At 40.0% G+C, this 26,064-nt stretch overlaps 1 protein-coding gene across 2 annotated transcripts in view; it reads right to left on the bottom strand.

Annotated features, from left to right (window-relative positions):
• The window catches only part of LOC127944331 (protein kinase C alpha type-like), a 145,919-nt gene that overhangs the window by 8,072 nt on the left and 111,783 nt on the right, over positions 1 to 26,064 (bottom strand). The window contains exons 8-15 of one of the 2 annotated variants that reach the window (XM_052540214.1): positions 22,509 to 22,602; positions 20,174 to 20,203; positions 15,904 to 16,044; positions 14,100 to 14,273; positions 8,026 to 8,117; positions 7,490 to 7,552; positions 6,794 to 6,932; positions 1,206 to 1,286 (exon numbers count right to left, since the gene is read on the bottom strand). In XM_052540214.1, coding sequence (XP_052396174.1) covers positions 1,206 to 1,286; positions 6,794 to 6,932; positions 7,490 to 7,552; positions 8,026 to 8,117; positions 14,100 to 14,273; positions 15,904 to 16,044; positions 20,174 to 20,203; positions 22,509 to 22,602 — 814 coding nt within the window. The remainder of the gene's footprint in view (positions 1 to 1,205; positions 1,287 to 6,793; positions 6,933 to 7,489; positions 7,553 to 8,025; positions 8,118 to 14,099; positions 14,274 to 15,903; positions 16,045 to 20,173; positions 20,204 to 22,508; positions 22,603 to 26,064) is intronic. The other variant, XM_052540217.1, reaches the window with a different exon arrangement.

Raw genomic sequence — 26,064 nt, 5'->3', positions numbered from 1 at the left:
AGCCGTTTATTAAGTCAACGCATGTGAATGTCTGTCTGTCTTTGTGTATAAAACCAGTCATACAAGCATGAACATGTTTTGTTTCTGGATAGCAATGCATTTATTTATTTATTTTTATTTTTTTATTTTTGAATAGTATCACTGCTACAGTACAGTAAATTGAAAAAGTGAAATACACTAAAATATAAGAAATTATATAACTTATATTGTTCACACTGTAGCTTGGGGACCAATTCTCACTATTAACTAACTATTTATTACAGAATTTGCATCAGTAAACTCCTAATTACTGCTTATTAATAGTTAGTAAGGTAGTTGTTAAGTTTAGCTATGATTGTAGGATTAAGGGATCTAGAATATGGTCATGCAGAATAAGACATTAATACATGCTTCATAAATACTAATAAACAGCCATTATGCTAGTAATATGCATGCTATTAAGCTAGTTAGCAAGTTAACTAGTTAATTGGCCCTTAAAATAAAGTGTTACCAATATATTAATATAAATCATTTTGTTTAATAACAATAATAATTTATGTCAAACAGTAAAGCTTCCAGATTCTTTCTCAGAATTGGATCTGTAAGAAAATTTAGCAAAAACAAGGATTAGTTGACCAGACTTTTTAACATTATGGGAAAAATAAATTGCATTATATCCAATTATGTTATACTGCAATATATACATTTTGAAATAAATTTCATACATACATACATAGATGTCTAGCTTTTTTTTAACCCTGAAGGTCCCATATTAGTAGCTTATATGTACTCTTATGGTACTTTTATGACTATTATTCTTTGGGAGTAAAGAAGGTACAAAGGTATCCCCTTTGAGGGTACTGCCCCGGTGACAAGTTGTTGTATCCCTAAAGATACAATTTTTTAACAGTTGTAAACAAATACTGTCCAGAGATATTAAACTGTATTGAACCCAGGAGATTTAAAAATACATAAATGTACCATGAAAATCCATTCAAATTCTTGTTCCATCAGAGGCCGTTGTGCAAACCACAATCTCAAAGCTCTTGATCATGCTCTGCTGCTCGGAGACAGTGTGTTTTGCAGCAAGTCGTTTGCTGTGGCGCTCACTGATCACAGCAGGGCTGCAATCACAGTTATTCAAAGCACCTCTGAAAAGCCCTGGCATCTGACTCATTTGAGAACTACAGAGAATACCAAATGATTTTCTGTGCATGTTCACCTACCTGCCCAGCTAGCATCTCGTAGAGGAGCACACCGTACGCCCACCAGTCCACCGATTTACCATACGGCTGATAGGCGATTATCTGGGGGAAGAGGAAATTAACATGTCCATCATTTTCTGTCCATTATTTCCATTCATTCAACTTTCATGGGTTCTTGGGAAACTCTATTCAGTGTCCATTCATTTTTCAAGAGCATAATGCACCTTTCATTACTGTTCAAGGGGGTGGTAGTTCTTCTGTAGCTCTTCCTTTCTTCCCCACACCAGTCCACTTACACCCACATCTTCAGCACACACACCAGTGAGTGTGTATGATCACAGGGGAAGTTAACGAGAGCTTTGTTAAGCATAGAGAGTGTATATTTCATGTCAAACTCTGAATTATCTTCCTCTTCATATGTGCTTTAGAAATGACTTCATAGTTGTGCCAATTTCCACAAATAGGGCACTAATCGGTGCCCCATTACTTTGTCAAAAGCAATGAAGTCCCACAGGCCACGTTCTTTCAAGAGTGTACTATCAGATGTGTTACACACTTCGAAATGAGCATTGCATGAAGGGTAGCAATAGGTCTATACGATACGTCTCTGCAAGTTTTTAATATTAATCTAATTTTGACTTGATTGACTATATCTAACAATTGAAATCATAAAACAATGAAAGTAAGCATGTTTTTGTGTCTGCTGGCCATCGCTAGCTGAGAAATATTGTTTTTCACATTGCTCGCGATACAATGTTCAGTTGAATATTTAATTCAGGCACTGTAATAACATTCTTATAAAATAACAATTATAATACATGGTAAATATGGTTAGTCAATATATATCTCCAATTAGGAAAAGTAGTGGATCTCGCTTCATGGTTGTGACTATAGTATACAATACAACTTTTTCTTTATGTAGGCAGGTATTTTTCGGTTTAGTTTGCTCATTTTTGTGTTCATATGTCCTGTCCAATTTATGTAGAAGTCTACGTAGAATCAAAGTTTTACATTGATTCTAAAATCGTAGTTGTTTTTATTTTATTATTATTATTTGACAAAATGAACTGTGATTCTCATGAAAGCTTGTTTAAATCTGTCTCATGTCAATTTCCTCATTTTCATGCCATCTCTCTACTTTCCACTGTCAATAAAATGGCAGAAAGTGTGCAGCTGAGCGTAGCTGTTGATTAAGTCTTCTTCCAGCAACTGTACTCAAGAGCAAATTTAAAATATTGATTATTCATGTGGTTGCAATTGCTTTCAGAACCAGGGAGGGTCAATATATTGGATCATGTCTTCATTAGCATTTGTCTAAAGACAGGATGTCAAATAAAGATTGCTTCATTTCCTATGACGGTGTGAAATGTGAAAGCAAAGACAACACGATGAGCACACAGAACAGAAAGGACCATGGTTTTTGGACTCTTTGAAGTATCCTTTAAACACCCTATTATCCCGTTTCAAACATTGCCTTTCATGAATCTTGAATCCAACTTCTGTGATGCCTACATGTAACACATTTGCATAATGTACAATGTGTACATTCAGAACATTATGTTCTGCATTGGGCGGCCAAAAACATCTTGACCTGATCTGTGAAATGGGGTGATATTAAATGTGTAAAAAAATTTTAATCGAAAGCCTTTTTTTTTTTACCTTGCATGCATATATACCTACTGTATAGGAGACTCCCAAACAATATTAGGAACCTTACAAATGGCACAATAGGGTCAATTTAATGGGAGACTTTTCCCTAAAATGTTCCAGCCAAGTTTGAAGTCTGCTGCTCAGACCAATCATCTAGAGAACTATGTGTGTAAAAATAATAACTTCACTGTGTTTCTGATAAATAAAATCCCATCTGCAGTACTGTAAAGGCCGCAGACAAGGCTGGAGAGGATTGGTGGAGACTGAAGGGTTTGAATAAATTCATGACAGATGAAGAGGTGGAAGGGCTGCTTATGGATGAATAAATGATTGTGTCAGGACTGTGGAGTTTCTAATGGAGATGCTCAGATGGTGCAGTTACGTAGACCTTCTTTAGATTCAGAATACACTCAAGGCTGTGAAGACACACTAGAGAGAGGGCAGCATTTGTTGCATAGTGTGCGTGTGTCAGGGTCACTGATCAGACATGAGGAGATCAATACATGAGGAATTGGATGAAACAGGGAGCTGTCATGACACACGAGCTGAAGATTTCAAGACTACACTTGAAAGAACATATGCAACATAAAGAGATCAAAGTTTCCTCAAATCATGCACACACACACCCTTTTCTGTCCAAGATACTAGAAAAGGTGGTATCCTCACAATTATTTTCCTTCTTAGAGAAAAAATGGTATCTGTGAGGATTTCCAGTCAGGATTTAGACCGTATCATAGTACTGAGACTACTCTTCTTAGAATTACAAATGATCTGCTCTTATCATCTGATCGTGGGTGTATCTCTCTATTATTTTTATTGGATCTTAGTGCTGTGTTCGACACAATTGACCACAACATTCTTTTGCATAGACTTGAACACTTTGTTGGCATTAATGGAAGTGCATTAGCATGGTTTAAATCGTACTAATGTGACCACCATCAATTCGTAGCAGTGAATGAAGATGTATCATATCGATCACAAGTGCAGTATGGAGTACCTCAAGGCTCGGTACTAGGGCTGCTATTCTTCACACTTTATTTGTTACCCTTGGGAGATATCATATACTGATGATACTCAGCTCTATATTTCTTCGCAGCCCGGTGAAACACACCAATTTGAAAAACGAATGGAATGCATAGTCGATATAAAAAATTGGATGACAAGTAATTTCTTACTGCTAAATTCTAAAAAAACAGAGGTGTTAATTATAGGGCCTAAAAACTCTGCTTGTAATAACCTAGAACACTGTCTAAGACTTGATGGTTGCTCTGTCAATTCTTCGTCATCAGTTAGGAACCTAGGTGTGCTACTTGATCGCAATCTTTCCTTAGAAAGCCACGTTTCTAGCATTTGTAAAACTGCATTTTTCCATCTCAAAAATATATCTAAATTAGAGCCTATGCTCTCAATGTCAAATGCAGAAATGTTAATCCATGCATTTATGACCTCAAGGTTAGATTATTGTAATGCTTTATTGGGTGGTTGTTCTGCACGCTTGGTAAACAAACTACAGCTAGTCCAAAATGCAGCAGCAAGAGTTCTTACTAGAACCAGGAAGTATGACCATATTAGCCCGGTCCTGTCCACACTGCACTGGCTCCCTATCAAACATTGTATAGATTTTAAAATATTGCTTATTACTTATAAAGCCTGAATGGTTTAGCACCTCAGTATTTGAATGAGCTCCTTTTACATTATACTCCTCTACGTCCGCTACATTCTCAAAACTCAGGCAATTTGATAATACCTAGAATATCAAAATCAACTGCGGGCGGCAGATCCTTTTCCTATTTGGTGCCTAAATGCTGGAATAACCTACCTAACATTGTTCGGGAGGCAGACACACTCTTGCCGTTTAAATCTAGATTAACCCATGATTAAGATTAAGATTAGATTAAGACCTCTTTAACCTGGCTTACACATAACATACTAATATGCTTTTAATATCCAAATACGTTAAAGGATTTTTAGGCAAATAGAACTGGGAACACTTCACATAATACTCTATGTATTTGCTACATCATTAGAAGAATGGCATCTACACTAATATTAGTCTGTTTCTCTCTTGTTCCGAGGTCACCGTGGCCACCAGATCCAGTCTGTATCCAGATCAGAGGATCACTGCAGTCACCCGGATCCAGTCTGTATCCAGACCAGATGGTGGATCAGCACCTAGAAAGGACCTCTACTGCCCTGAAAGACAGTGGAGACCAGGACAACTAGAGCCACAGATACAGATCCCCTGTAAAGACCTTGTCTCAGAGGACCACCAGGACAAGACCACAGGAAACAGATGATTCTTCTGCACAATCTGACTTTGCTGCAGCCTGGAATTGAACGACTGGTTTCGTCTGGTCAGAGGAGAACTGGCCCCCCAACTGAGCCTGGTTTCTCTCAAGGTTTTTTCTCCATTCTGTCACCGATGGAGTTTCGGTTCCTTGCCGCTGTCGCCTCTGGCTTGCTTAGTTGGGGTCACTTCATCTACAGTGATATTGATGACTTGATAGCAAATGAATGCACAGACACTATTTAAACTGAACATTTTGCATGATTGACACACTGTTTTCCTAATTAATTTTGTTCAGTTGCTTTGACGCAATGTATTTTGTTTAAAGCGAGTTTTAAATTTCAGTTGAAATGTCACAGCACTAATCTACAGGTCAATATCACTGTGGGCAAGTGAGAGTAAATTAAAATGTGGCTATTAGTGAATGCTGTGGCCATGTATGCCAAAATATATAAATAAATAAATAAATTACTGTCCGAGTATGGGTCACTATACTTGGCTGTATGTCACGTCACTTTCACTTAATATAATTATGATGTATTATTATTTATGTATGTGGTGATTCCACTAATGTCAACCTAGGCTTAATGGAAAAATGTGACTCTACATCCATTTTTGCAAATGTTACCTACACATACAATTCACTGCAGTTTCCAGATGAAATTACCATAGTGGCAGTAAAACCCCAACAACTTTTATTCCTTTTCAGTTAAATTACAATTAGAGTGCTATATTATCCTTTAATAAAGACTTATTTCCATGTGGTTCCATGTTATGACCTCAAAACACCTTTATCATAGTGCATTACTCGTACACTAATATATCTTGATGTCTGCATCACATAACCAGCTCCATATGTGTGATATAGTAAGCTTACTCAGTAGCTCACCTGGTACAGCACTGCACTCAGGTATGAGTCCCGTGAAACATGAGGCAAGGCAAGGCACTCAATCAATAAAATATGACACACTGACCTTGTGGGATGTGCTAAACTCTACAAAATGTGACTCATGTAATAATTTGGATAGGGTGGCACTTTATTAAGCCACTGTGGGGAATTGAAGTGTTACACAAAACGTTAAACAAAAGGCAAAGAAGAGATTTTTAGAAGCATGCTAAAATGGCATGGTTACTTGTCATATTTGCTTTTATTAACACTATTGGTAAGGTTTAGGGTAGGGATGATTGTAGGTGGTACATTAACCATTATGTGCCACTCACTTGTCATTTCATTTCTGAACTTCCACGATAAACATAATAAAAAGTTGCCAGATTCATGTTAATCTGTTTCAGATCTAGCTATACATTTCATATCAAAACTGCTGCAAAAAGAAGCAATATAATATGTAAAAATAAATGTTTTAAAATCAGCCTGTGTTGTTTAATGTTGTATGAGTTGTGTGTGTTGTTTGTGTTATACATATATATATATATATATATATATATATATATATATATATATATATATATATATATATATATATATATATATATATATATATATATATATATATATAAATTGGCGACACTTTCTTTTGACAACCTCACTGACTTTCATTATATTGTTGAATGGCCAAGATAAATATCCTTTTTAATTCATACCAGTTTGGGGTGGCACTATGGGTAAATATATATATATATATATATTTTTTTTTTTTCAGTTGTCTCTCACCTCCGGGGCAATGTAATCTGGTGTTCCACAGAAGGTGCGTGTTGCCATGCCCTCAAACATGTTTTCCTTACACATGCCGAAGTCTGCTATCTTGATGTGGCCCTCGGAGTCCAGCATCACGTTATCCAACTTCAGATCTCTGAGGACAAAATACACAAACCAGGTGTATGAAATGCACATGTTCATGGTAAACGCTCTGCAACTGCCTTCCCTCATTACACCCGCAAACAGTTCACAGTTAATAGTGTGGTCTTTAGCTGAGTGTGAGCAGTATAAGCGAGGTCAGGGTGACCTCAGCCATGCTCAGTCTTCATAATCAAAGAGCATGATTAATGCAAGCTGAATGCTGCAACCCTGCAGGGATGGGAACGGCGAGCGAGGAGCTAAATACAGACAGCCTTTCTTACAGCCAGCTTTTCCTCAAATAGTCTCGTTCTCTGGACAGGAATTTTTATACTCCTGAAACAGTAATAACGAAAATGGAATTTTAATAAGTTTGTCTTGACACCATCTCAGCTGTTATTGGGTCTGTTCTCAGCAATCTAATTTGATCATGTGCAGACCCTCATCTGCTCAGATTAAGTATATTTTCCACTGATGGTAACACACTGACAGCATGTGACTGCATCTATACGATCTACTGTGCTCCTCGATTCTGTGTAGAGCATTAAAGTAAAGATACTGTAATCCACTCACCTGTAAATAATTCCCTTCCTATGAAGAAAGAAGAGTCCGACAGCAATCTCTGCTGCATAGAATCTGTCAACACACCACAGTGTTGATTAGTCGGCATGACACATTCACATTTTTTTATTTTTTTTTATTTCTCAGATTGGTATCCAAGCTCTTACAAGAAGCAAAGGAAACATATGTGCCCTTGTTTAAGTGTTGATTGTTCCAGAATACTTTTTCTAGCCTCTGCTGACAAGGTGAAAAATTGGTGTGGTTTGACATTCTCTGCTCACACAGACATGTACAGTATTAGAATAACAACATGAACAATTCTATTTCTGGAGCAGCTCTGGTTCCTTGTTATATGTTTGCAGCTTTATTTATGAGTGGAGACTGGGTGTTGATGGATCAGCTGTTTAGAGCTTTTTGTCTGTGCCATTTTCAACAAACCAGCATGCTTTGTCACATGTAAAACTATGTGTAGTGCTTGACTAATGCGCTCATCTCTAGTCTGTACTCGTGTGGTTCTGAATGAGAGTAAGAAGTGAGTCTTGTCTTACACGACTTGTGGCTCCTTAAACTTGCCCACTTGCTGGATGTGATACATCAGGTCTCCACCGTTAATGTACTCCATTACAAAGTACAGACGATCCTGACAAAAGACAAATTAGATAAATAGTGCAGCTGTGGAAAAAAAAAAGCAGGCCCCTGTATTGAATCCATGTACTGACCTCAGATACAGTACAGTGCAGCACCAAAAGACAACATACGCTGATGAACAGCTCTGCAGACCTTTTCAGCAGAGCTGTGATAGCTTACCCTGACACCAGTTGTGTTGATAGTGACCAACCCAGGGGGAGTTATGGTGTTTGGAGTAAAATGCGAGTGCACATGATGGCTGGTTTGCTGTCTGCATTCAGCTCATCAATATTTAGTAAGAGATGTTGGGATCTGTTGCGTTATTGACCAGCAGGATGCACATACTGAGTCTACGTTTACACAACAATGATGTAGTCCAAAACGGAAAAAATATTTTTTGCTTGCGTTTTTAAAAAGTTTCACGTATACACAACAATGTTTTAATTTTTTTTTGCATTTACACATATCTGTATTACATATGCCAGGCCAGTAGTTGGCACTGTCACCTTGTTAGTAAACTATACCTGTAGGGAAGTGACGATTATATGTTGTATATGATGCGTCTCCGCTGTTGGTTGTAATATTGGTGAAGTAAATCCACACTTTGCTGAAGAAGCATTAGCAAACTCTTGAGCAGCAACAATAGTACCGTATACTCCACCATTGTTGTGTATGTTTGTTCGTGCTTGCCTTTAAAATTGTCATGTACTGCGCATTGCGCATGACATCACCATTTCCCGTTTTGGTTGTTTACATGGAAATTATTATGGTGGCATTTTCAAAAACGTGCAAAAATATGCATTTTGTTCCCAAAACACAGTTGTTGTGTAAACAAACAGGCAAACCCATAAAAATGTTCTTGTCGTTGGCTGAAAACATTTACATGTAAACGGCCTGAGTGCGGCCTGCTGTGACTTCCCCTGTCTGGTGCTCGCCAAACCCCCAAACACAGACACTATTTAACTACATTCTTCTATGATATACAGAATTGAGAATTTCTTCTTCGTGCAGCTCTTTTCCATAATGAAAATAACTAAATAAGTAGTCAAACTCCAAAGAGGAGAAAATTACTTTTAAAGACAGTATATAAGAATCGTAGAACTGGTCAATATGACCTGTGTGCTTTACTCAAAGTCTTCCGAAGCCATATGATTACTTTGTGTGGGGAGCAGACTGAAATTCAATTATGTTTGGTCACAAGCCAGAAAAACAATAACATTTGACATGAAAATAGTGACATTTGATGTGATTGACATCCAGCTCAACAGGCACCATATCTGTTGTCAGATAGCTACTGCACATCCCAGGCTCGTTGAAAGATATGTGCTTGTGGCAACATTTCTTCAACACTGATATTACATGCTTTATTGCACATTTTACTTCAGTTTCCATGTCCATGTTTTTATTACGTTGGTACAGGCAAATAGTATACATATTTTGCATTCATGTTGGAAAATAAGGTAATGCATCAGTATAGGGACAAATTCTCAATTAACTTGTTGTTGTTAGCATACATATTATTAGCATACTGGCTATTTATTAGTACTTACAAAATAAATATTCTGCATAATCACATTCTACATTTCTAATCTTACCCAATAACTAAAATTAACAACTACTTTACTAAGCAGTAATTAGGAGTTTATTAAGGCAAAAGTCAAAATTAATGGTTAAAGCTGCAGTCTGTAACATATGACGCTCTGGCGGTTAATAAACTGAACTGCTTGCGTCTTGCGGAAGAACATTGTAGCCGGATCTACTTCTCTCTATTTATGTCTATGAAGAATCACAAAGGTACTGGGTTACTCCGCTGAAGCAATCTAAAATAGTCTGAATATAAACACTTATTATAGGTGCACCCTAGTGATTCAGGACAAGCTAAAAACACGGTTTGGAAAATGGATTAATGGTGTACTCCCTTATTATATACATTTTGTAAATTTTGAACACATAAAAAAGTTACGGACCGCAGCTCTGATTGTTTGTTTCTTAACGGGAGCGATTAATTCCTGCAAATGGCAATAGGACCACTGGGAGGAGCTTGATTTTTTTTCATAGATTATCTGTCTCATATTCTACTGTGAGGACATAATGACAGGTTTAACAAATATGTAAAAAAAATTTTTTTACAAAAGTTACCTACTGCAGCTTTAACAGAATTAATTAATAGTGAGCTGAGTTGAAAGGGCACACTGGTGTGTTTGGCTTTCGCTCCTCTCTCCCGTTTATTTTTAGTAGTTTCTTCAGGATGTACAGTGCTTACACCACTGTGAGACTGATGTTGGTGTGGGCACAAAGAATCTGACTAATTTGAATGACTTGTTTTGAGTGTTTCTGCGCCCCTCTTTACCGCAGTGGCTACAAGTCTACAGGCCTAATAAGACAAATAAAGACTTTTTATCTGAATTATCAGACATGTTGTCTTTCTCTGCCTCAGATTTGAAAGAATTCTTCTCCTGGTGGATTTCAACATCCATATGGATATAAAATCCTCCACAATAACGTCCCTAGGTTACGAATGTAACCCTAGTTCCTCGAGGGAACGAGACGCTGCGTCGAGCGCTGTTGGGGAACGCCTCTGGCAAGAACAACTCTGAATATCGTGTGCAATCAGTCCAATGGAAGAGCGTGACGTCACGGGCGGGGTGACGTAGCGACCAGGAAGCTATAGAGGCACCTGCCACACAGCTGATTTCAGCTTCGAGTAGCGAAGCAAGCGCTGGCAGGGGTGCCGGGAGTATGGCTCTGCGACGCAGCGTCTTGTTCCCTCGAGGAACTAGGGTTACATTCGTAACCTAGGGACGTTCCTCTTCGGGAACTCGAGCTGCGTCGAGCGCTTTTGGGGAACGATGTGCCAATGCTGCCAGACTACCAAACCCCTGCCTAGTGTGTATCCGAAGAGCACAGCTAAGGCAAGAGGACAGAAGAGCCAGAAGCGGCTCGCATATCGAGATTGTAAAATCTGGCAAATGTAGAGGGCATGGACCACCCCGCAGCGTTGCATATGTCCAAGAGGGACACACCAGCTAGAAAGGCCTAGAGGCAGCCATACCCCGAGTAGAGTGAGGCTTGGCTCCCAAAGAAAGGGGAAGACCAGAGGACTCAAAGGACTCGTTGATAGCCTCGACTATCCAACAATTAAGGGTCTGCTTAGAGGCAGGGGAACCCTTTTTAGGAGGACCGTAGCAAACAAGCAATTGGTCAGGTTTTCTCCACAGCAGCTCTGTGGACGTATGTGTCCAGTCCTCGAACTGGACACATATAATCTAGCTTCTCCTGGTCTGGCTCCCGAAAGCGAGGAGGGCAGAAGGCCTGCAGTACTATGGGTTGTGGTGTAACAGAGGGAACTTTAGGAACGTAACCCACTCGAGGGTATAAAAAAGCTTTGGCCATACCAGGGGCAAAGTGTAAGTAGGTAAGTAGGTAACTCTCTTTAGAGAAGTAATAGCCAGTAATATTCATGAATCGGCTCAAATGGAGCTTTACAAAGAGCCTCTAACACCACAACCAAGTCCCAGGGGGAACACGGGACCGCACTTGAGGTCTCAGCCTTAGCGCACCTTGGAGGAAACGTGTAACTAGGGGGTGTCTACCCACTGACTGACCATTGAAAGGGATGTGGTTAGCAGCTATGGCCGCTACGTACACATTTAAGGTGGAGTGAGTTAACCCCGCAGAGAGCCTAGCTTGGGGAAACTCCAGAACTGTACCAACTGGGCAGTTAACAGGGTCAAGCTGGCGCTCTCTGCACCATGAGGAGAAGGGTTCCACCCTCAGGGTGTACAGTTTCCTCGTAGAGGGAGCTCTGGATAGGAGTGGGGGGGGGGTCTCAATAACCTCGGTTGGGAGACCAGAAGCTATGAGCTGTGCCCCCTCAGGGGCTACACAGACAACTTCCGGGCGAGGGTGAATTATTTTGCCCTGCACCTGAGAGAGTAGATCTGTCCTGATCGGAATCTCCCATGGAGAGCCGTCGAGGAGAGAGAGCAGATCTGCGAGCCATACTGGGCCCGGCCAGAACGGGGCTACTAATAGAAGATGGACCCCGTCCAGGCGTACTCTCGCTAGAGCTACCGGGAGCAGAGCGATAGGGGGAAAAGCATACAGACGAAGCCTCGGCCAGGTCTGTACCATAGCGTCCAGTCCCAGAGGAGCTGGATGAACTAGAGAGAAACAGAGGGGACATTGCGATATCTCTTGAGTTGCAAAGAGGTCCAAAAACTCTCCATATCTACTTCACCTCCTTGGGGTGAAGCCCCCCCCCGGGTCTCGGCCCCTGTCTCGACAGTATGTCTGCTCCCACAGTCAATCTCCCAAGAATATACACTGCTCCGAACGAGAGGAGTTTGTCCTGGGACCATAGAAGGATCTGGTGTGCCAGCTTGTACAAGTGGCACGAATGCCGATCTCTCTGGTGACTGATATAAGAGATCGCCAATGTGTTGTCGGTGCGCACCAACACATGGTGACCTCTCAGGTCTGGGAGGAAATATTTCAACTGGTATGCCATGTCAGATGGTGACCGCTCCACAGACTCCGGGCAGGGTGGCCACTCATGACTGCACCCCAACCGGTGAGGGATGCGTCTGTCGCTAGCGTTACACAGTGACCAAGAGCTCCCAGCACCGGGCCCTGATTCAAGAACCAAGGTTTCTTTCACATATCTAAGGCACAAAGGCATCGCTGCGTGACCTTGATAGTTCGTAATGGATTCCCCCTTGGAGAAAATCCCTTGGTCTTGATCCACCACTGTAGGGGTCTTATGTGCAGGAGGCCAAAAGGTATCCCGTTGGACACAGCTGCTATAAGCCCTAACAGTCTCTGAAACTGTTTGACAGTGAGTGGCTGGCCTTCTCTGACTCTCATGACTGAGGTAAGGATTGACTCGATCCGAGCAGGAGACAAATGTGGCTGCATCGTGGTCGAATCCCACACTACGCCTAGATAGGTGGTTGAAGTGATAGAACTAACTCCTCCTTATTAAATGGAGTTTAAACAACCAGACAAGCGGTTGGGTATGGAAAATTCACATCAAAACTGAAAATGATGTAATACACACGTTGCCTCGACACTGCGCAAATAATTAATCACACAAACAATATTAATCCCCTCTGAGATTAAATAGCTGCTCATATAATGTTAGGCATAACACTGTTTATTGTATATGCTTATGCAACTTTATGTTTGTGCAACTAAAAGCTCGCCGACGCCCTCCGTATCAATCTCCAATCTCCGTATCAAACAAGGTGTGCTGTCTGCAGCCTTTGTCTGTGGTGATCTTCATTTACAAACATATCATTAAAATGAACTGTAACTCCGTGAATACTCAACAAAGAGAAGAGAGAAATGTGCTGTGTGATAAACTTGCTGTGGCCATCCTAAGGCAATAATCAATAATCAATAATCATGCTGTCTAATCAGCATTTTGATATGCCACACCTGTGAGGTGGATGGATTATCTTGGCAAAGGAGAAGTGCTCACTAACACAGATTTAGACAGATTTGTGGACAATATTTGAGAGAAATAGGCCTTTGAGTACATAGAAAAAGTCTTAGATCTTTGAGATCAGCTCATAAAAAATGGGGGCAAAAACAAAAGTGTTGCGCTTATAATTTTGTTCAGTGTATATATTTATGTTTTTTGAGGTTTGCAGAAATGTAGGTAGAGGCATGTACTTCCAATGAGCCTGGGTAGCTTTTGTATGGCTTCAGAAGACTACTTTTATATTTTTTTATGGAGTTGGCATTTTGGATCTTGACATATGTGGTCACTGAACTATAATTGTATGAAAAAAGCTTTTGAGAGATAAGAGAGATAAGTATAAAGATTTGATAAGGATTTGAAGAGTAGGGTCATGGTTTGGACTGAGGGCAAGACAATTACTTCACATTTTTTGTGTCTACTGCCCACTGGTATTGTTACAGCTACTGGCAACAGAAATGCCCCAAAAGGAAAATGCACAATAGATACACCATAAAGAGATGCATTTCTCACCACAGTCTGGAAGCAGGAGTGCAGCTGGGTAAGGAAAGGTGGCTTATCTCTCTGGGCCAGCACTCTCTTCTCCACCATTGTGCACTCCACATCATCATCCTGGATCACCACGTCCTTCTTCAGGATTTTAATGGCATACAGCTCCTCAGTGGACTTCATTTCTGCCAACATCACCTACGTTGAAAGCAAACCCAAACTAGATGGAATCTCACATGTGACTCAGATCGTTTTGTCTCATGACAAATGTGAACAGCACACAGAGCACAAGGAAGATGATCTTTTCGTTTTTGAATTGGGGCACTTTTATATGTGGTACCAAAATCTGATGTTTTGAAATGTGACCGCAGTCTCAGTCATATCAGAATTCATGTGACTTTTATGTGACCCTAAATTAACATTCGTCATTATTTCACGCTGACAGTAGATTTACTGGTACTTCTTTGATCAGTAATACACCTCGATACAAGATAAACTTAAGGCGTTGTACCGTAAATATTTAAATTAATATATAAATTTATCAAATATTTAAATTTAAAATTCATCCTCCTTATCACCTGCTCATGAAGTTGGTGGCTTCTGTGGCACATCAGCATATAACTGAATGCATAAGAGCTTTACTTCTGTATGACGGAACGCTTCATGATGTCTTGTTATTGATCTTTTGTTCAGGTCTATCATTCAGTCACACTGGAATCTGATATTGGCAGATCCTTTTCCTATTTGGCGCCTAAACTCTGGAATAACCTACCTAACATTGTTCGGGAGGCAGACACACTCTTGCAGTTTAAATCTAGATTAAAGACCCATCTCTTTAACCTGGCTTACACGTAACATACTAATATGCTTTTAATAACCAAATCCGTTAAAGGATTTTTAGGCTGCATTAATTAGGTAAACCGGAACCGGAAACACTTCACATAACACCCTATGTACTTGCTACAACATTAGAAGAATGGCATCTACGCTAATATTAGTCTGTTTCTCTCTTATTCAGAGGTCACCGTAGCCACCAGATCCAGTCTGTATCCAGATCAGAGGGTCACTGCAGTCGCCCGGATCCAGTACGTATCCAGACCAGATGGTGGATCAGCACCTAGAAAGGACCTCTACATCCCTGAAAGACAGCGAAGACCAGGACAACTAGAGCCCCAGATACAGATCCCCTGTAAAGACCTTGTCTCAGAGGAGCACCAGGACAAGACCACAGGAAACAGATGATTCTTCTGCACAATCTGACTTTGCTGCAGCCTGGAATTGAACTACTGGTTTCATCTGGTCAGAGGAGAACTGCCCCCCAACTTGCTGCTGTCGCCTGTCTTGCTCTACAGCGATATCCTTGACTTAATTGCAATGATGAACTGCCTTTAACTATCATTTTGCATTATTGACACACTGTTTTCCTAATGAATGTTGTTCAGTTGCTTTGACACAATGTATTTTGTTTAAAGCGCTATATAAATTACGGTGACTTGACCTTTAAAACTAATGTGAACGGCCATACCAAAAAGTTGGATCTGAGCAATACTTCAGTGCTTTATACATTGCTTTACTATTGTTGAAACAACCAAACTTTTTTGCACAGCGTGATTGTACCTTTATCGCCAGATAAACCAAAAATGGACAAGCTCCAACCTTATCAGCTGGATTCATGCAATTAGGTTGTTTTACTGGTTGTTTAATCACTCTGAGAAACAAAGTCATTCTGAGGAAGAACTAGTAGCTGTATTTGTGTGAGGTTTATTTTTGAAAGACATTCAAGCATTTTTTTGAGGCATGTCAGGAGCAATAAGTATGTGTGACTGACCTTCCCAAAACTGCCTTTGCCAAGAAGAGCCAGAAAATGGAAGTCACTGAGCTGAACTCTGTTCATGTTTCCGGATGGCAAACTGAAGCGTCGGTGATCAGTAGGAGTGATGACTTTCTTCCCAGGACCGAACTTGGCTTTCTACAAGAGTGATGGAGAGGGATCAGTTCCTAATACATGAGCTTCCACAACACTCGAATGCATGTCTGATACTTCAATTTCTGTTGCGTGCTCAACTACACAACATGGCACTTCTTAAAAACAAGCTGTAACATGGTCAGGCCTGTGTGAAAATGACAGGACATGCAGAAAAATGTGTGCTGAGCTCGAGAGACATCCACAGCCGCTCGAGAGAGACTGAAAGAGGCTGTGGAGATCTTCAGGCCTATCAAACATAAACCCACTTGCTGGAAATATCCATGCTAATTCTTAAAAATGAGCTTCCATATCCTTTTCAAAATCTGTTCTGTATACTGTAAAGTATATTATGGTGGTAGAGTGTGTGTGGCTTTAATGTAAAGTCCATTCACACAGTAACTGTGATTCAATCACTGGAGGTCACCGAGGCACTGTTAGTTGAAGAGGCATTGTTACTCATTTGCTCACTAGGCTTTACACAGTGAATCCACTGGTTTTAGTTTTGGTGGTGTGGCACAGGGATGTAGAGGAAAAAAAACATAATCTTGTTAGAACATACAGCAGGTGCTTTCACAAAATGCAATTCACTGCATTTACATGCATGATTTCCAATTGACCTGGCGGTTTCCATTCTCTAGTGTAAAGGTGTCCTACAGATAAACTCTGATCCATTTTGTTGCATTGCCTACGGTTGCTGTCGTTCATGTCACCTCAAATGGCCAACTCAATGAAAATGTATGAGACCAATCAAACCAAATCGCTGTCAGTGTGAACACCCCTGTAGGGTGCAGCGTGCAAAATAATGGCTGACATGCAGGTCATCTTCCAAATTCCGTCTGTGCAATGAAGATCTGATGTCAAAACATTACAAGGTACTTGCATTATGTCCGGCACGGATACCAGCACTACCTCAAAATTTATGTATACACTTTGGCATCTGGCAAAAGAAATGACAAGTCTCTTGTATAGACTGTCAGATGTTTGAGAAGGTCTGTTAACTCTAATCACGCAGTACTGATGTTATTCTGTATGTGGTGTTCGTATCCAATGGAGCTCAGTGAGAGTCCTCATTTAACAGTTTTCACAGAATATACCCATACTGATGATAATTATGAAGTAATACTAATAATAAAAATTTTCTATCATTTTAAAAAGCCCTGTTACCATGACTGACAATTTGACATTTGAAAAATAATATTTTACCCTTCTAATACACCCAAAGCCTACACAAATTATAAAAAAACATGCTGTCAATCCAGTTACAATTATGAAAGTTTTTTTTTAAATTGATACATTTAATGTGAACATTTGATTGAACATTTAATTTTCCGGCACAATGAAATTGTCATGAACTGCACAGTGACACAAGATAGAGGATCCAAACGCAGTATATTTAATGAAGGGGTGATCCACAATTAAATTCCAAAAACTGGCAGAAGATCATATACACATGTAATCAGTACAGACAATAAAAACAGGGCAGAATCATAGGCTAAAGGGTAATCCAAAAGCAGGCAGAGTAAGACATGGAAGACATGGAAGAAACAGGAAACAAGATCTAGAAATGCAGCTGATACTAGCAAGACTTAGCAAAAAAATGACAAACTGAACTAGGGTTATAAAGGGTGAGCAGACAGGATTAACTAGACACAGGTGCAAACAATGAGTGCTGATGAGTCTGGGCAAAGGATTATGGGAAATAAGTCCAAGACTGAGTGTCAGAGGGATTGAGTGCCCTCTGGTGGTCATCAAGGGCACTCCAGCTGGTGACTGTGACAGAAATATCACTTACACTAATACATGTTTAAAATCCTAATGAAATGGACATTAAATATCAGATTATTTAAAAGGAAAATACACCTATTTCACATAAGGGCCCGCTAATGTCTGAGGTCAGAGGAACACCATCACTGTGTGTCCTCTGACAATAGAGACATCAAAGAATTATCAAACGTTTCATACGCTAATTTAATTTGAGGGATCCGGTCACTGGTAGTGATCTTCCACAATTATTAAAGATCAAAACAACATCTAACATCTTCGACAATAATGAGATATTAAACAAGTATATGACTGATTTGCAGCTGCATTATTAATTGAATCAGTGCTGTGAACAATGTTTCTTTTTATTATAAGGATTTCTAATTTGCTCTCACTCTTACTCTCAGTTTACTATGCAGGTGTGGATTTTTCTAATGAATAGTTGCTGCTCACACCACATTTAAGGTAAATATACTTGCAGTGATCAGTCACTATCCTGGTACCAACACATCGATGTGGAAAGCTCTTCTCAACAAGCTGTTATCACACTCCAAAACAATTTGGTTCTAGCTGTTTTTTTTTTCTGAGCCATTCTCATGTTACTGCCTCTTCAGCATCAATCTTTAATGTTATATTCCTCATTTGTAAACCACTCTAAGTAAAAGTGTCTGTTAAATGTAGCGATAAACTATTAATGGAACCATCAAGTAATTGATCGTAGATTTACCACTCTCACATTTTACACATTAATGAGCTTTCCTTAAAGACTTCTAGAACAGCAGATTCAATCTTATACAGCAGGAGTTAGAAGATCAAAAAAAAAAAAAAAACAACAACAACAACAACAAAAAAACTAATTAATAATGAGAATTGGTCCTTAAAATAAAGTGTTACAGACATAATATATATATATTTTGTGAATATTCTTGTCGTTCTGTAAACCTACATCATCACATTATTTGCATTTGCAGCTAAAAAAGTAAGGTTAGGGTTAATCTTATGGGTAGGACTCTAAATAAACAAAGTGCATAAACATCCTGGGTAAAGATTTATCAAGTAAGAAGAGTTACCATTCAGCCACCCACACAACATTGTTTCCATGTTTTCTGTGTCTCTATGTTACCATTATATTAATCTAATAACAAATGATGCTATTTACATTTGGGTACAAATTAAGATGCACATTTTAAATATGTAAAATAATGTAATCACAGATGTAATTACATGTACTATTGGTTGTAATAACAGTGTAATAACATTAAGCTACGTTTACAAAATGTAAACACACCTAATAATACTCTGTAAAATATATGTGCACATAATATACTTCTTGACTATATATATATATATATATATATATATATATATATATATATATATATATATATATATATATATATATATATATATATATATATATATATAACAAATATTGTCTAGACAATGACCCAGTGATACATTATTATGCAAAGGGTTGAAATTTGTCCTTGTTGCTCTTTGAGAAATAGTAAAGATTCAGACACATCTAGAATAGTTATGGTGTGCTGCCCTCTATTGGAGATCTCAAATAAGTGCAAACCCAAACACTAGTGCACTTCAGACAGTCAACAGCGCAGAGTAACAAGAATCTCTCTGTGGTGGCAGACAAAAGATGTGATCTATTTGTCATTTGCTCAGGATGCACATGAAGCATGCTCAGGGTCAGAGTGTGAGGAAATGATCTATCTTCTATGATCAATAGAAGGACAAAGCAGATCACAAACAGCCAAAAGATCATCGCCTGTCCTTTAGCTTCTGTGTTCTGCCTATTTACTAACAACTGCAGTGCTTATGGCTTTACACCTGGAATAAACGTGTCAGTGTGTGAAGGGAGCCCATGAGTATTTGACAAATTTTGTAGATTTAACTACTACTTGATAGGTTTTATTATGTGTAATGTAATAGAAAATCATACACATTTTTCATTGGAATGTCATTTAATTTGCATTGCATAGGTTACATTATCACTTAAAAATCATCTATTGACAAAACAGATATTTTGCTGATCATTGCTATTCAAATTTTGAAATATAATATTGAAATATTGACAATAATGATTTAAAAAAAATCTTATTTCATGCTCAAATGGCACCTCTTTCACTGATCGGAGGCCAGATGTCAGTGCATGTTCATTTGAACAATAAACAAAGAAAGCAAGAAAGTGTGTGTGCATAGTGTAAGTGAAAGGGAATAGAAACCTGAAAGATTGCATCTTTGTTAGTAAATCTGATTTCTTTGTAGCAGCCTGAGCCACACAAGTAATCAGAGAGAGACTCTAGGATGAACAGATAGAGACAGACGAGAGGCGAGCAGGACAGAGAGAGCAGGCTACCTTCAGCAGGCGGATATTGAACTGACAGGCCTACAAGAGGGAAAAAACTGGGATGTTATTCTGCTATCTGCATACAGGGACACACAGGGACTGTTCTTTTCTCTTCAGTTTTCTGCTGCTGTAGCAGAAAGGCAGGAAACAAACATCACAGAACAAGGAGAGAGGATCAGTCAAACCAACACAGATCACTCACTGTCAGACAACTGACACTAGCATTAAGAAAACAGCAGAAGATGAAATACAGAAAGCTGCTTATTGTTGCTAGAGCAGTATTTGAAACAGAGGCAGTTTTCTATTGTTTTCTATTGCCATTTCTGATTGTCTTATAGTTTATAGTGCTTACCGGTGCAATACTTTTGTCAGAACAGATTCACAGTTTTGTTAAAAACATATGTTTTCCTACAATGAATAAAGTAAAAAAAAGTATACTTGCTTGTCATCTCTTCCAAGGAAATGATAAGTAGGCTGGCCTCTATGATGAAAAGTGTTTCAGATCATGTTGAGAATCAGGGAATTATAATGGATTGGGTTAAACAGGTTACTGCATTTTATCAAAACAGATTTATTTCTAAGCTGAAATCAATTTTCTCGTTTAAGGACCTTGGAGACTGTTATTCAGGCTTTTCTGTCATCACACACTATTGTAATTCTTTATATATATATAGGTAGCTCACAGGGTCAGTTATCTTGTCTTCAATTAGTGCAAAATGCTGCTGCTAGACTTTTGACTCGCACAAAGAAGAGCGAGAGAATTATCCCAGTTCTGTTTTTTTGACAATGGTTGCCTGTAAAATTTAGAGTTGAGTTTAAGGTTCTGTTGATGGTTTTTAAAGCGTTTTGGATGGTATTGCCCCAAAATACATAGTTGACCTTTTGATTCCTTATCAAAATACAAGAAATATGAGATTCTTGAGTCTTCATGTTCCTGAAACTAAATTAAAATCAAAAGTGCCGTTTTAATGATCTAAACTCAAAGTGTAAAGCACACAGCACAGGTGCACTCAGGACGTGTCCAAATCCACTTTTGCTATTTTAACGATGGAAAAACGGTTTGCACGCCTTGCATTTAATTAGACTACAAAAAAATCTTATGAATTGCAGTTTTAGTGCTAACAAAGAAAAAACTTTAGACCAGGTTTGAGTTGATCTATGGTGCAGACTATTTTCAGCTCCTTAAAATAGCAATGCACCTGAACACAACTCTTTTTTAGACCAGCACACCCATGAGCGCACAAATGGGTGCAAATGCATTTGCTTATTAAACGACGTGGCGCTGGACGGGAAAATGTAAACGGAGGAATTCAAATTCAATTCAGCCATGAAATATAAAGTGTAACTGTACTGTTTGCTGCAAATTTGTGACAAATAAAGCTTTTGCAAGGATAGTTCAATGTTTCTACTGCCTATTTCTTTTGCTCTATAAACTATCATTTAAATTCTCTTTAATATGCAATATATTACTTTATTCACTGCTGCAGTGTACAGTAGTTTTTTTTTGTAATTGAAAGTCTTAATCTTTATTTTTTCATGCAGTGGTCGAAAGTATTTGGGCACTGGAGCCACATTTCTATGAATTGTGCTACATTAGATAACTAAATATATAAAGAAACATTTCTAGGGTTAATTTTTCTGGGATATATTTACTCTCCTCAAGTTCATGCAGAGTAACCACAGGTGAAGTTCATGATATTAACATGATCAGCATGATCCACTGACAAACACATTATGTCAAAATGAATGTCCACATTTGCATTGCGATTATATGTACAGTAGATTTTTTTTTCTGATGGACTGAAGTATCTGAATACTTTTCGGGGGTCAGTGTATTTAAGAATCGTGATTTATGATTATTATCAAAACCATGACGACTTTATAAGCCAGGCCTGGTTCCCTTGATATCCCACTGAGAAAGAGAGAGGTGAAAGCTATGAAAAACTGTTTGAGGTGAAGAAACAAAAAGACACAAAAGCAAACAGTTACAGCAGTATAAAGTGATAAGCAAACGCTTGACAAAGGGCTCCCAGCACCCGTTGTGTCCCCCGGCATCCTTCAGCATCCCACCAACACACCAGATCTCACCATGGAAACAGTTGCTATGGGGACCCTGACAGTGGCTTTTTGGTCTTTGAGAGTCACGATCTAGTCTAAAACGTATTCGTTCGTCCTGTGATTCCTGTTATCTGGCTTTAACGGCCACTCGTAGAACACTCACTACACATTAAAACAGGACTGAATCACTTGACTTGAGAATGAACAGCCATGCAGGACTCTTCATCACAGCTCTGGCATGAGTGAGTGTGTTTGAAGAGCTGCGGAGATAAACACACACTCTCACCTCAAACTTCTGCCGCAGCTCCAGGTTAATGTCATTCTCCTCTGGGATGGGCACGTTGTAGTACTCACCCTCCTCCTGGTTTAACATCTTATACCTGTCGAAGGAGAGATTATCAAACTAGAAACTTCAAATAGTATTACCAAGGTACAGTCTAAAAGGTATGGTACAGCAATAGTAGCATAACATGGTATTACAGGCCTGCATGTACAGCATTGTTGTAAAAAACAGCTCTGCAAGGCATACAATTATTAATCAAATTAATGAAAGAGTAAAAGTTAAAAATATTAGTAATAATAATAGGGAATATAAAAATGGCACTGCAACGGAATAAGCTTTTTCACACAACAGACAATAACAAGATATAATAATAGCTGCATTTATAAATATGACCCTGTTCAAAAGTTTAAACACTGCACTTGATTCTTAATGCTCTCTTGTTTGTCCTCAAGCAGTTAAACTATACATTCTTTGGTTTTACAACTTCTGGATCGTTAGACCTTATTCAACAGTGACTGTATGAGAAAATAGCAAACATTAATTTGATGCTGAAGAAGGCAACATGCTGCATTAAGAGGAGTGTGTATTTTTGAGTATAATCTTATTTTATTTATTATTTTACATTTTGTTTAGTAACAATTTAGATTAGGGAACATATTTTTACTATTATCTATTACTAAGAGTTTTCCATCAACAAACTCCTAGTTACCGCTCATAGATAGTATATAAAATAATACATTTTCTTTAAAGGGGTCATCGAATGCCCATTTTCCCCAAGTTAATATGGGTTTTTATGACATTTTATTTAGTTTGGTTTCCCCGGGCGCCGCAGCATAAATGGCTGCCCACTCCTCCGGGTGTGTGCTCACAGTGTGTGTGTGTGTGTGTGTTCACTGCTCTGTGTGTGTGCATTTCGGATGGGTTAAATGCAGAGCACAAATTCTGAGTATGGGTCACCATACTTGGCTGAATGTCACTTCACTTAAAAAATCACTTCACTTAAAATTTCTCAATGGGAGTGTAAAAAAACACATTTTATACCCTGTCAAAACGGCTCTTTTCAGAGCAAACCATTTTGTAGCATTTTCCTTTAAATGTTAATGAGCTCTGCTGATCCCTCCCCCCTCTTCAGAGCCGCTCTCTGAGGGACTGTTTACTTTAGCCGCATTCATCATGAAACTTGGAAATTAGCACATTTTTTAAAAAGGCGTTTAGCTGTATGCATACATTTTGTATAATATAGGCATTTCGTCCAGATGGACTGGGCGTTTTGGGAGAATGAAATTGATATACTTTTTTGAAAACGGGTCCTAGAGAGGATAAATCTTTAAACAACACTCTTGCATTTTCGTGTGGACAGCAAATCTGAAACGATTACGTCATTAGCCCACATCTCGCCCCTAGTAAGACACTGCTTCAGTACGTCACATAACAGCAACAACAATTGTCTTTTAATTAACGTACTCGGTTACGAACGTAACCTCGGTTCCCTGAGATACGGAACGAGTACTGCGTATGGGAAAAGCTCCTTTTTCCTCGATACTGAAGCCTTTTTTCAATAACGCAGTGCAACTGCACTGCCATTGGTTTAATCTGTAAATTTTTTTAAACCAATGACAGCGCTGCGTAGCTGCGCGAGCCTGTGGCGATGCAGCGCGCCAAAGCCCGCCAAAATGGACGGGGCGAATGGCTATATAAGCAGGCAATCGCCAGAGGAAATCAGGTCATACGACTGAAGCGACGACACTGAACCTGCAGCCTCGTGGCATGGCATATAACGCAGTACTCGTTCCGTATCTCAGGGAACCGAGGTTACGTTCGTAACCGAGTACGTTCCCTTTCGATACTTCACTCATACTGCGTATGGGGAACGAATTCAACCGCGCCGTGCCACGGTAGGGAACGACAACACTTAACTTGAACACCCAGGGGTCCAGAGGATAAGTGAGAGGGCCGGAGCCATCGAGCCCTTGACGCTACACTGCTAAGAGGGAGCTAGCTCCCTGGAGGTGGTATGATGACAGAGTCTGCTAGAGGCCGTCGTATCAAACTGAAAGAACCCGAGCATGCAAGGTCGGGATATCCAAGTTATAAAACCTGACAAAAGTGGACGGCGAGGACCAGCCGGCCGCCTCACAGATGTCCTAGATAGAGACACCACTAGACCAGGCCCATGAAGAGGCCATCCCTCTAGTAGAGTGGGCTCTAACTCCTATGGGGCACTCAAGGCCCATAGAGGAGTAACATAGAGCGATAGCTTCAACTATCCAACGCGAGAGGCGTTGCTTTGAGACCGAAGACCCTTTGGTGCGGCCACCAAAGCAGACAAAAAGCTGGTCAGATTGCCTGAACGGCTGCAACTGCTCAATGTAAATCCTCAAAGCCCTCACTGGGCAGAGTAAATCTAGCTCTCGCTCACCTGACAACGGAGGCAGAGCTGAGAGGGAAATTACCTGTGCTCTGAATGGCGTCGAGAGCACTTTAGGTACGTAGCTATGCCTGGGTTTTAAAATGACCTTAGAGTCATTGGGCCCAAACTCAAGGCATGCAGGGCTCACCGAGAGGGCCTGCAAATCGCCAACACGCTTGACCGATGCTAGAGCAAGTAGCAGAGCGGTTTTGAGCATTAGGGGCCGAAGGTCAGCTGACTGCAGCGGTTCAAAGGGAGGTCCTTTGAGTGCTCCAAGGACCGTGTGAAGGTCCCAAGTGGGAACAGTGAGAGGACGTGGGGGCTTCAACCGCCTAGCACCTCTCAGGAAACGCACAATGAGGCTGTTTCGACCCACTGATTGGCCAGCAATAGGAGCATGAAATGCTGCAATGGCTGCTACGTAAACCTTGAGTGTGGAAGGGGTGAGACCCTTTTCTAGACGCTCCTGGAGAAATGACAGTATCGGAGATACATCACACTCAACAGGGTCTTTGTTTTGTGCTAAGCACCAGTCAACAAAGACTGACCATTTTTGGGCATAGAGGTGTCTTGTAGACGGGGCTCTTGCCTGAGCAATGGTGTGTAGCACGTACCCGGGGAGGCTCAGAGGCTCCCATCGAGGGACCATACATGCAGAGCCCAGAGTTCTGGCTGTGGATGCCAGATTGTCCTGTTCGCCTGAGAGAGGAGGTCCCGCCTGAAAAGCTCAGAGGACCAAACTTGGGTCCTCCAGAGTGGGGCCACTAGGAGGACTCTGTGTCTGTCTTCCCTGACTCGTCTGATGACCTGAGGGATCAGAGCGATCGGGGGAAAAGCATAAAGAAGGAGGCTGGGCCAGTTGTGGGCCAGCGCATCTGTTTCCTTTGAAAAATAAGTTGGGCAATGAGAATTGCTTTCTGAGGTGAAGAGGTCGACCTCTGCCTTCCCGAAAATCTCCCAGATTTTGAGAACCGTCTGGGGATGGAGCATCCACTCGTCCGAGGGGACATTGCTCCGTGAAAGCATGTCTGCTCCCAGATTCGTCTTGCCAGGTATGTGTGTCGCCTTGAGCGATCGCAACCTGGGTAATGCCCATTCCAAGAGGCGCTTTGCCAGTGCGCAGAGGCGGCTGGACGAAAGGCCGCCTTG

This window comes from Carassius gibelio, chromosome A3 (genome assembly GCF_023724105.1).
Source record: "Carassius gibelio isolate Cgi1373 ecotype wild population from Czech Republic chromosome A3, carGib1.2-hapl.c, whole genome shotgun sequence".
Lineage (NCBI taxonomy): Eukaryota > Metazoa > Chordata > Actinopteri > Cypriniformes > Cyprinidae > Carassius > Carassius gibelio.
The sequence above is the reverse complement of the archived record's forward strand: the minus strand, read 5'-3'. Positions and strand labels throughout refer to the sequence as shown.